Source organism: Chiloscyllium punctatum, chromosome 40, assembly GCF_047496795.1.
Source record: "Chiloscyllium punctatum isolate Juve2018m chromosome 40, sChiPun1.3, whole genome shotgun sequence".
Lineage (NCBI taxonomy): Eukaryota > Metazoa > Chordata > Chondrichthyes > Orectolobiformes > Hemiscylliidae > Chiloscyllium > Chiloscyllium punctatum.
The window spans coordinates 11,813,101-11,825,843 of record NC_092778.1 but is presented as its reverse complement, the minus strand read 5'-3'; the positions used below and the strand labels follow the sequence as shown (position 1 = coordinate 11,825,843).

Here is a 12,743-nt window from a genome sequence, read left to right as displayed (position 1 = left end):
TAGCCTTTAGGACAACATCAATCACAACACCTCACAACCTTGCCATGGCAACCACTGCAGGACATGTCAGGTCATCAACATGGATGCTATCGTCACACATGGAAGCACCACTCACCATGTACATGCAGATACTCATGTGACTCAGCCAATGTCGTCTATCTTATACAATGCAGACAAGGATGCCCCGAGGTATGGTACATTGGTGAGACCATGCAGACACAACAGCAATGGATGAATGGACACCGCACAATAATCAACACACAGCAGGGTTTCCCTTCGAGTGGGGGAACACTTTAGCAATCGAGGATATTCAGCCTTCGATCTTTGAGTGAGCGTCCTCAAAGGTGGACTTTGGGAGATGCAACAATGCAAAATCGCTGAACAGAGGCTGATAGCTATGTTCCATACCTACGGGATAGTCTCAACCGTGATCTTGTGTTCATGTCACACTACAAGTAATCCCACTACACTATATACTTCCAAACAAGACTCTCTCATACACACTCACACAGACCCTCTCCCACACGCTCATTCACACATCCATACACTTGCACAACTCTCTGTATCAAATGCATGCACACGCACTCACATACACACTCACTGAGGGGAATTATTTCTTTCAAGATTCTTTTCTGTCAAAAAAACACATACAAAACGCTGGGGGGCGGGGGGGGGAGAATTATTTCATTCAAGACTCTATTCTGTCAAAAATTAAAACCACACCTCAGCTTAAAACATAGACATATTTTAAGGGGTATCTCACACCTAAGCTGCATTGTCTAACCTGAGATGTCACCTCTTGTACATTGATAAAACCTTTAATTATCTAGGGACAAAGACTTGAAAGGAATCTGGATTTTGCATTTTTTTCAGCAATCTATCTCCTAACTGATTAAAAGATTCAGTAAAGGCAGATAGTTTTAAAGTTGTTAACTTTTTGCTTAAACATACTATGGCTTATTCCTCCCTGTCATACCACGCTGAAGGAAGAAGCAGAGCTCTGAAAGCTTGCAATTTCAAATAAACCTGTTGGATTATAACCTGTGTCGTTTGATTTTTGACTTTGCCCACCCCAGTCCAACACTGGCATCTCCACATTTTCTTATCGTTTATGGCTGTCTTTTAACTGGCAAGTAGAATGCTTGATCCATAGGAAAATAAAATGGTTCTGAATCACATTAATCCTTTTTGGTACACCTTCCATTGCCTTTCTGTTGATTTACCTATTTACAAATTCATCCTGTTTACTGAGGACAGACTTTGCCTTATTCTACTCAAGGCATCTTTACGCAAATCTAAAATCTGAGTAACTGTTTTGTATTTCTGTTTTCAAAAACAAAGTTGAACTTGTCTTTTTTTTAGCCAACCTGTTCAGATATGTTAGTACACACCTCTGGAGGAGATGGGACTTGAACCTGGACCTCCTGACTCGGAATTATGGACACTACTGCACCACTGTATTTCAAAGGCGTCTAAAGATGAACTTGTCTTTTATGATTGCCACTAGACAAATCCTCATGCACTGTCAGACTGTTAACCAAATCAGGCTCATTATTTGTTATGAAATTTAGTATCGCCTGCCCCCTTGTGGTTTTACCAATTCCAATCTTGGTAAAGATCAGCAACAATATCAGTAAAAAGTTCCAAAATCCCAGTTATTTACAAAAATAATGATGCCACAAAGTTGGACCAGGACACTGTTGGTGAGTTTGGAAACCTCTGTATCCTTTTTTATTGTATAAAGATTTCAGTCTCCCGAGAGATTGTTTACAGTCAGTTTCAGTGTCAGTCCCCCTTCGACACCAAATGTTTCCACTTCTTTTCTCATTCTCTCTTTTCAGTTAGGCTATGTCTCAAAAAGCACAAGCTCTGAAACCATGCAGTCCAATATATTGCTACAAAAACTATCCTGAACAAATTTAAGCAGTTCAAACCCCGCAGATCGCATCTCTTCCTAACTCGACTCGATATTTTCTCCCCTTGTCCAATCCCATCCCATTTACATCGACTATTCTTCTAATGCTTTACATCATTTTCAGAATTTCCAGTTCGTTGGCTCCAGCCATCTCTTCACCATGAATGTACAAACCCTTACACATCCATCCCTCATCGGGGTGGTCTCAGGGCTCTCTCTGCTAAAACAAAAGGCCTGAATCGTCCGCATCCACCATCACCCTTTTCACCTGGTTCAGCTTGTCCTCACTCTGAACAACTTCTCCTTTAACTCCTCTCACTTTCTTCTGGTCAAAGGGACAGCTATGTGCCCCAGTGTGCCTATCTCTTTGTGGCGTATGTAGAACATTCCTTATTCCAGTCCTATTGGTGCCCACCCACAACTCTTTCTCAGGTACATCAATGACATCATTGGTGCTGCTTCCCTCTCTCATCCAAAATGGGAAATATTTATTTGCTTCCAATCTCCATGCCACTGTCACCTCCACCTGGCACATCTCTAACTCATTCCTTCCCTTCCCTGAAATCACTGTTTCCATTTGTGGGAATAAGCTGGCCACTGATATTCATTAAAAGCCCACTGATTCCCACAGTTGCTTGACTATTCATCCTCACACCCTGCTTCCTTTAAGGACTCCAGTCTAATCTCTCTGTTTCTCCATCTCTGCCACACCTGTTCAGATGATGTCTATTTTGACAAGGGAGCCTTTGAAATGTCTACCTTCTTCCTCAACTGAAGATTCCCCATCACCGATTGACAGGGCCCTCAGCCGTGTTTAACCCATCTCCCGTATTTTTTCCCTCACGTCTTCTCTTCCCTCCCATAATAGCAATAGGGTCCCATTGATCCTCACTTACCACACCATCAGCATCCACATCCAAAGCATCATTAACCTCCATTTCTGCCACCTTCAGCAAGATGCCACCAATAGACACATAATACCCTCTCCTTTGTCAACCTTCTGCAGGGACCATTCACTCTGGACACTCTGGTCCACTCCCCTCCACACCCAACATACCTGCATAGCCCAATGGCACCTTCCCTCGAGCAGAAGGTGTATCACCTATCCATTTACTTCCTCCGTCCTCAAGATCCAAGATCCCAAACACATCTTCCAGGTGAAGTAGCGCTTTACTTGGACTTCACTTAATCTAGTCTACTATATTCACTGTTGACAATGCTGACACTTTGCAGAACACCTATATTTGTCCACAAAAATAACCCTGAACTTCCAGCTATCTGTCACTTCAACACACCATCTGTGTTCCCTTGCCAACATCTCTGTCTCAGGCTTGGTGCAGTGCTCGTGCAAAGCTCAGCGTAATCTGAAAGAATAGCATCTGATTTTCTGCTTGGGAACTCTGCAGCCTTCAGGAACCAATATAGAGCTTAATAATTTTAGAGCCCAAGCACCTGCTCCCACGTCCTTACTGGCATGGTGGCTCAGTGGTAAGCACTGCTACCTCTCAGCGCCAGGGACCTGGGTTCAATTCCAGCCTTTGGTGACTGTCTGTGTAGAGTTTGCATATTCTCCCTGTGTCTGCGTGGGTTTACTCTGGGTGCTCCGGTTTCCTCCCACAATCAGGTGCAGGTTAGGTGAATTGGCCACACTAAATTGCCCATTGTGTTCAGGGATATATAGGTTAAGTGCATTAGTCAGGAGTAAATGTAGAATAATGAGGAATGGGTGTGGGTGTGATACTCTTCGGAGGGCCAGTGTGAACTTGTTGGGCTGAAGGGCTATTTTCACGAACTCTAGGGATTCTAAGATACAACCCCACACAGCAGGCCTTATCATCACATGGGCTGCTAGCACACACAGGAGAAAATGAGAACTGCAGATGCTGGAAATCAGAGTCAAAAAGCATGGCACTGAGAAAGCGCAGCTGGTCAGGCAGCATCTAAGGAGCAGGCGAGTCGACGTTTTGAGCATAAGCTCTTCATTAGGAATGAAGGTGTGGCCCAAGGGGGCTGACAGATACATGGGAGGGGAGTGGGACTGGGGCAAGATAGCTGTGAATGCGATATGTAGATGATAGTGATAGGTTGGAGAGGAGGGTGGACCAGATACGTGGGAAGGAAGATGGACAGGTAGGACAGTTCAAGAGGGTGGTGCTGAGTTAGAGGGTTGGATCTGGGATAAGGTGGGGGCAGGGGAAATAGGGAAACTGGTGAAATCAACAGTGATCCCATGTGGTTGGAGGGTCGAAGGCAGAAGATGAGGCATTCTTCCCCCAGGTGTCGGGTGACAAGAGTTTAGTGGTGGAGGAGGCCAAAGACTTGCATGTCCTTGGCAGAGTGTGAGGGGGAGTTGGTGTTCATCCACAGGGTGGTGAGGTTGTTTAGCGCGTGTCCTAGAGATTGTCCCTGTCTCCCCAATGTAGAGGAACACAGTAGATGACGTGTGGAAGTACAGGTAAATCTCTGTTGGATGTGGAACGATCCTTTGGGGCCTTGGATGGAGGTCATGGAGGAGGTGTGGGCGCAGGTTTTGCACTTCTTGCAGTGGCAATGGGCGATGTCGGGAGTGGTGGGTGAGTTGGTGGGGGGGCGTGGACCTGACAAGGGAGTCGCAGAGGGAATGCTCTCTGTGGAACACAGATCGAGGTGGGGAGGGAAATGATGGTGCACCCTGATGGTGCAGTCTGTTTGTAGGTGGCAGAATTAGCAGAGGATGATCGTTGTACCCAGAGGTTGCTGGAGTGGAAGGGGAGGACCAGGGGGTTCTATCCTTGTGATTGGAGGGGTGGGGTTCAAGGGCAGAGGTGCGGGAAGTGGAGGAGATGCACTGGAGGAGAGCACATGGGAGGGGAAATTGTGGTCCCTGAAGGAGGAGGCCATCTGGGATGTTCTATGGTGGAATTGGTTCTCCTGGGAGCAGATGCGGCGGAGGTGGAGGAATTGGGAGCAAGGTATAGCATTATTGCAGGAGGCAGGGTGGGAGGAGGTGTAGTCCAGGAAGCTGTGGGAGTTAGTGGGTTTGCAGTAGATGTCCGTGTTGAGTTGGTCGCTGGAAATAGAGATGAAGAGATCCAAGAAGGGGAGGGAGGTGTCCGAGATGATCCAGGTGAACTTGAGGTCGGGCTGAAAGGTGTTCGTGAAGTTGACGAACTGTTCAACGTCCTCATGGAAGCACAAGGCGCCACTGATACTGTCATCTATGTAGTGGAGGAAAAGGTGGGATGTGGTGCCGGTGTGGCTATGGAAGGTGGACTGTTCCACGTACCCAGCGAAGAAGCAGGCATAGCTGGGGTCAATGGCTACCCCTTTGGTCTGGAGAAAGTGGGAGCATTCAAAGGAGAAATTGTTATGGGTGAGGCCCAGTTTAGCCAATCAAATTAATGTGTCAGTGGAAGGACACTGGTTGGGTTGGTGGGAAGAGGAAGCAACAGAGGGATTGGGTGCCTTCATCATGGTGGATGGATGCGTACAGGGACTGGATGTCCATTGTGAAGATGAGGCTTTGGGAGCTGGGAGAAAAAAATCACGGAGGAGGTAGAGGGTGTGGGTGGTGTCCTGAATGTATGTGGGAGATCCTGGACCAGAGGACAGGACGGTGTCAAGGTATGCAGAGATAAGTTCAGTGGGGCAGGAGGAGACTGAGACAATGGGTCGACCGGGTGCAGTTAGGTTTGTGAATTTTGGGTAGAAGGCAGAACCTTCGCCAGGTATGTGGAACAATCCATCTTCTGCTGCTGCACTGGCACTACTCCCCACCTGTTCCTCCGCTACATAGGTGACTGTAACTGCACCACCTTGTGCTCCCACAAGGAGGTTGAACAGTTCATCAACTTCATGAACACCTTCTACCTTGGCATCAAATTCACCTGGATCATCTTGGACACCTCCCTCCCCTTCCTGGACCTCTCCAACTCCATTTCTGGTAACTGTATCAACAGGACATATACTTCAAACCCACCGAATCCCACGGATACCTGGACTACACCTCCTCCCACCCTGTCTCCTGTAAAAACGCTATCCCTCATTCCCAATTCTTCTGCCCCTGATGCATCTGCTCCGAGTTGGACCAATTCCACCATAGAACATTTCAGATGGCCTCCTTCTTCAGGGACCGCAATTTCCCCTTTCACATGGTCAATGATGCCTTCTAGCACATCTCCTCCACTTCCCGCACCTCCGCCCTTGAACCCTATCCGTTCAATTGTAACAAGGACAGAACACCCCTGGTCCTCGCCTTCCACTCCACCAACCTTCATACAAAATGTCATCCACTGCTAATTCCGCCACTTACAAACAGACCCCACCACCACGGATATATTTCCTTCCCCTATCTGCGTTCCACAGAGACCATTCCCTCCACAACTCCCTTGTCAGGTCCACATCCCCCACCAACCCACCCACCATTTACGACATCTTCCATTGCCAGAAGTGCAAAACCTGTGCCCACACATCCTCCCTGACCTCCATCCAAGGCTCCAAAGGATCGTTCCACATCCAACAGAGACTTCCACAGATGTTATCTACTGTGTCCGTTGCTCCTCTAATTTGGGAGACAGGTCACCAACTAGCGGAATGTTTCAGAGAATATCTCTGGGACATGCGCTAAAACAACCTCACCACCCTGTGGACGAACACTTCAACTCCCCCCCACACTCCGCCAAGGACATGCAAGTCTTTGGCCTCCTCCACTACTAAACTCTTGCCACCCGACGCCTAGAGGAAGAACGCCTCATCTTCTACCTTCGACCCTCCAACCACACAGAATCAATGTTGATTTCACCAGTTCCCCCATTTCCCATGCCCCAACCTTATCCCAGATCCAACCCTCTAACTCGGCACTGCCCTCTTAAACTGTCCTACCTGTCCATCTTCCTTCACATCTATCTGGTCCACCCTCCTCTCCAACCTATCACTATCATCCCCCACCTTCATCTACATATCGCATTCACAGCTACCTTGTCCCCAGTCCCATTCCCCTCCCATTTATCTCTCAGCCCCCTTGGACCACACCTTCATTCCTAATGAAGAGCTCATACTCAAAATGTCGACTTGCCTGCTCCTTAGCACAGCTGGTCAGGCAGCATCTTTCTCAGTACCACACTTTTTGACTCTGCGAGCATAACCAATCCATCGTCAGCCCCTAATGATTTTTATTAGCAGTTATTCATTCTCCTCAGATGACAATTATCCATTCCTTTGTCTGCCCAACTGGATTACAGTTTTTCTCTCTCTCTCTGGGCTCCACCTATCATTTACTACTCAACCCCTACCCCATCTTCAATGTATATACTCACCTTTTCCTAGCCACAGTCAGTTCTGAAGAGGAGTCACTGGACCTGAAACATTCCTCTCTGCAGATACTGCCAGACCTGTTGAGTTTTTCTATGAATTTCCGTTTGTATTTCTGATTTCCAACATTCGTAGTTCTTTTTTCCAAGAAATTCATAAACTGACTTGCACTACTCTGCTTATCCCAATTTATAAGAAAATTAAAATCTCGCATTAGAAGCACTCTGCCTTTGTTATAGGCTTGTCTAATCTCTGCATTTGTATATTATGCTACTTCATAGGGGTCATATACATAACTCCAGAGAATTAATAAACAAAAAGGATTTTAAGACTAGCGACTCCACCTCCATCACCTGCATATCTGTCATTAGGTACTCTTATCATTCAAGTGGTTACCTCTTTAAATACTAAGCCTTCTTCCTCCATATTTACTAGATTCTATTATCTTTCTGTAAATATCATGGTTTGGTATATTCAGTTACCAATCCTGACTGTATTGAAGCTAAGTCTCTGTAATGGCTGTCACATCATCATACCCTTTAGGTTGAATTTGTGCCCGTGTTTTTTCAGTTCCTTACAATCTCTGCATTTTTGTGAAGATCACCCGTTTAGGTCATCCATCTTACGTTGTCCTCCTGCTTTAATGTCTTTTTTTCCATCTACTTCTTATTTCTCTTTTAGTTTTCCCTTTTATATAGTATCACACTTGAAGACAGTTTTAGTGCCTTGCTCCAGATACACTCCAGAAAGGATCTTTCCTTTATTGTTGGCCCCAAACGTGGATCACATGACTAGATCTCGCCAACATCATTTCATGTCACTTCAAAATATTCGTCACCTAGATAGGCAACAAACAAAAAACTATTCTTGATCCTGTTTACAAAAGTATGCTATCTACCTCTTTATTTAATCAATTCATTGCAACTATCACATTATAGTTCCTTTCTTTACCCTGTTGGACAGGTTCCTGCTTTGAGATGCCTTGGTTACAATCCTATACATCCTTCTGAATGTCTATACTCCTATCCACTGGTAGCAAGTGCATTGTGCCGAGTGGGATAGCACCAGGTTCTGAACTAGCTCCTTCTCTACCTAGCCTGGTTGCTTTTGTCTGTGCACCAACCACCAGATCAACCTCACGCTGATTCTGTATCTTTTAACAAGGTGTGACTGAGGTCTCAAGCAAACTAGCCATGTATTTCTTCCTCTCCACATGTTACAGTACCATCACTGCTGTTGAGCAAAAATTGTGAAAACATTCAAATGATGGAAAAGTCCAAAAAATTAAAACATTTTGTTCATGAAATCAGGTTACACTGTAAATAAATGGGTCACATGCAGCCGTTGGTGAATGTGACCTTGAACTGATATGAAACTGCAACTTTTCTTTGATAACAATAACAGAAATTTCCAGAGAAATTCTACAGATCTGGTAGCACCTGTAGAGAGAAAGCAGAGCTCATGTTTCAGGTCCAGTTGGACGTGCTGTGTTTCTCCAGCAATTTCTGTTTGTATTTCAGATTTTAAGCATCCACAATTCTTTGCTGTTTTAAAAAATGCTTCTTCAATACTCTCTTCTGTCGCGAAGAGCAGTAAATAACTGTCAGTAAAAATCAGTAGTTTTAATAATATACAGTACAAATGTGATTAAATGCACACACAGAAACAAACCCCCTTAGCAAAACACATCAAGCCAAGTCCCTGTAGTCTTACCAGACCATAGGGCTGCTCTCACATTAGAGAGAGAAAGACATGCCTGGCGGTGATTTGGCCTGAGGGCCACCATACTTCAGGCGAGGGGAGAGAGGTTGAGATGGAGAGTCATTCATCGTAACCTCAGCCAGTGTGGGGATTGAACCCATGGTGGTAGCATCACACTGCTTCACAAACTAACCGTCCAGCCAACTGAGCTAAGCCAACCCCCACCAAGACACATACACAGGCACTCATGCACATCATTAATATTTGTAACTTCATTTAGAAGGTAAAATAGAGGATCGGAAAAGCTATAAATCAAACGATGAATTTATCATATTTTATCATCCTGACACTGAAGCTCTACACCATTAATGTCTGCTACTGTGATGATGAAGAGGCAGCTTGCTAATAATCAACATTCTGTCGATGCTCTGTAACTTGTAAATAGGAAATTGGAAACAACATCCAGGAGAATTCACTCTCCATCGATTCATTCCTCCACCAGCAGAAAATGATTAAGCTAAGTGACATGCAGCAAATAATTAATTTACCTGATGTTACAATGGATGCTGTGCTTGGTTCCCCATATCCAAATTGATTGACCGCGATAATCCGAAATTCATAGCTCACTCCTTGCTTTAGCTGATCCCGACTAACTACATAGGACGTCACATCACCAGGTATATCCTTCACAAATGTATCCCACAAACCTTCATCTAAGAAAGCAAATAAATCATGTTAAAGCATCCAAACAGTAAAAATATGATATCACAGAACACAAACACTGTCAAGGGTTTTAGGTCAATTTGATAGCATTAATAATTATTTTTAACACATTTTGTTCTTAATGTTACCTTCATTTTGTGCATTTTGACAATGCCATTAATAGCTGAGCACAGCAGCTCACCTTTTGACTGGAAGTGAGTGAGTGCCTGGTCTTTGGTAGTCCTTTCATCGCTAGAGTTAGGGAAATTTCTTCCTAGACCAGATGTAGATACCCGCCAGTGGTATGCTCACCACACTGTGTTCCAAAGTGTGACCTGAGAAGAGTACCCAGCAAGGTGGCATTCTGAGCTAGGGGAAGATGCAAGGGAAAGCCTTGGTGGTGCATCCTTTGAGGTTTCACCAGTTTCCTCCTAGATGTAGAGGCAGAGATGACAGCCTCTATTTCTGACTTTTTTGTGGGTGCCAATCAATGTTCCTTCTCAGATGTGTGGATGCACAGCCACTTGGAGAGTTGTACACGTTGATCTGTTTGCGGATACTTTGACTTCCAGTTTCGGAAGTCACTGCCGCATATGAATCCCAGAGGTCTGTGCAGCAATAGGAAGAATTAGAGGGAATTTAGGTGCCATTAATGCCTGCATAAGACATTAGAAGGAATTAGCTGTTGATGATGGATAAAAGCTTGTGCAGATTAATAATGAGTTAGCACTGGTGGTAATGAGCAAAGAGCAAAGCACACCACTGTGCATACTGGGTAATTTTGTTTTCTTCTTTGTGGACATCCAAGGTTTCTATATGGATCAATTTCAACAATGGGATCAGCCATATACTTTGCAGACCAGTTCCAGAATTTTCATCTCAAGTCGAATAAGTAAGGACCATGATTCCTGCCACTTTCCCAATGCATGTCCGCACACCCCATACCCCCACCCCACAGTTTTGGAAGTTTCAGCTTGTCTATGTGCCAATTTTTCCTGTAATGAGCTATAATATTAGACATACATATAATGGGAGCGGATGGAGGACCACTGTCTGTTTGCTTTACAGTGGTAGGGTTAGAGTGAGTGGTGGTCCTGTGTGGACCAGTTTTCAGAGACAAGATTGTTCCAATTACCCTTGCAGAGCACACAAGATCATTGGCCTTCTTTCTCCTCTACTGGATGCCCTTCTTCATCCAGGACACTACACTGAACTCTGTTGTGATGTGTGTCCAGGCTTGCTGGGTTCGGTTTTGTGGCCTCCTTTCTCCATTTAAATAATATTCAGCTCCTCTAGCCTCCAATGCATATAACTTCATATTCCAACAGCCAAGATTGTACCTCTCACTTAAAATGTCTACATCCCTCTGCAGACTCTTTGTGTCATCCCATTACTTGGCTTCCCACTTATTTCTGTATCATATGACAACTTGCTAATAGTGGTTCAAGAAGGCAACTCACCAGTACTTTCTCAAGGGCAACTAGGGACAGACAACAAATGATACCCAGGTCGCATAAATGAATAAAAAAAGTACATTCACTTTCCTTATCCAAGTCAATAATACAGACTGTAACTAATTGTCACCCAACTATTGATCCCTATAAGTAAGGTTGCCATCCTTAAAATCCTCCCCTGATCTCAACTCTGTCTTTTATTAGTTAGCCAATCCTCCATTCTTGCTACTCTGCTACCTTCAACACCATGGGTCTTGACTGTGTGCAAAGTATCTTACTCAACAAAATACAAATTAAAAATGGGAAAATCATGCCAACAGTGTTGGATCAAAAGTTTCTACAATATACTGTTTGAGTGTGTGATTGGTAAGAACACATGTCTTTGTGTGTGTCTGTGTGTGTATTTTATTACATGTATTTTGGGTGTTATAAGTGTGCTGAGTCAAAGTTTTTGTATACCAATCAACTCCAATCTGAGCTCCCTACCTGAAAGCCTTTGAACATTACTCACCTTTGCTCTACCTGTGCAATGTTTGGTTAAAACTCTCATCTGCATCTTACTCACTCAGATGTGACTATTCCAATATTTAAATAACTAGTTTAAATAACTAAATAACACATCCTCCTAGCCCCTTTACACTCACACACACTCATAACACTGCCCCCTCCCTCCAAACATATACACACACCCACATGCACACATACATATATAAGTTTATGGGGTGAATTCATATTGCAGAATTACATTTCACTTTGCTCAATAACTGCATGAATCCATGTAAGATTCTGTAAATCTGTCTTTTAGATTAGAATCAGTCTGACCGTTGTGGCACAGACAGCCTCATACGGAAACTCACACCTTCAATACATTATCTGGGCCAACATGACACCCATTGTTAAAGTTCTTGAGAATGTAACTTTTTAAAACAAAAAGTTATGTGATTTACATATGAAAGAACTGAAACGAACATGGTCATTCTAAAAGATGAGAGACTTAAAAACAATCTACGTCTTTTGCAATATATAATTTCAATTACATCACACATTAAACGTTTGCTATATATTCTGTGTCTTACAATCTTATTCTCCACAATCACCTGATGAAGGAGCAGTGCTCTGAACGCTGGTGCTTCCAAATAAACCTGTTAGACTATAACCCTGGTGTTGTGATTTTAAACTTTGTAATTACTTTGTAAGTCGAACACCGGTGTCTTCAAATCATGATTAACTTTGACAAAGATTTATTTTCTTGAATGTTTTACCTCATAGGAAGAACAAAAGCTGAGAGCATGGATTCAACCTCTACCTGAAAGTTATATCTTCAGGGTAGAGAACAATGCTATGTATTATCATTCATTTTTAACAGGAAAATTGGAAAAAAAAAGAAAGCAACATATTTAAAGAAATTCTCTAACCAGGATGGTCTCTTGTAACATATTTGAATTATTAAGGAAATCACTTTGAAGTTTACTAAGATGAACTACTGCTTGAAGTCAGCTATGCTCACCTGAGGGTCGTGCTTCAATTACATAGCCTTGAATTGGTCCCGCTCCAAGCAAACCCTGTGTCCAATGAACAGTGAGTGTAGAGGCAGTTTCACTAATTGAGGGGTTCAGCGGGGGACCAGGGGAACCTGCACAAAATGTCAAGAAATTACTCTAAAAAGTAAAGAATAAAAGCAA

The 12,743-nt window shown here is 43.9% G+C and overlaps 1 protein-coding gene across 3 annotated transcripts in view; it reads right to left on the bottom strand.

The window, feature by feature from the left end:
* sdk1a (sidekick cell adhesion molecule 1a) overlaps positions 1-12,743 on the bottom strand; it is a 903,166-nt gene that overhangs the window by 22,877 nt on the left and 867,546 nt on the right. For all 3 annotated transcript variants that reach the window (XM_072559294.1, XM_072559292.1, XM_072559293.1), the window contains 2 exons: positions 12,569-12,694; positions 9,454-9,618 (listed from right to left, as the gene is read on the bottom strand). In XM_072559294.1, the coding sequence (XP_072415395.1) occupies positions 9,454-9,618; positions 12,569-12,694 (291 nt within the window). The remainder of the gene's footprint in view (positions 1-9,453; positions 9,619-12,568; positions 12,695-12,743) is intronic.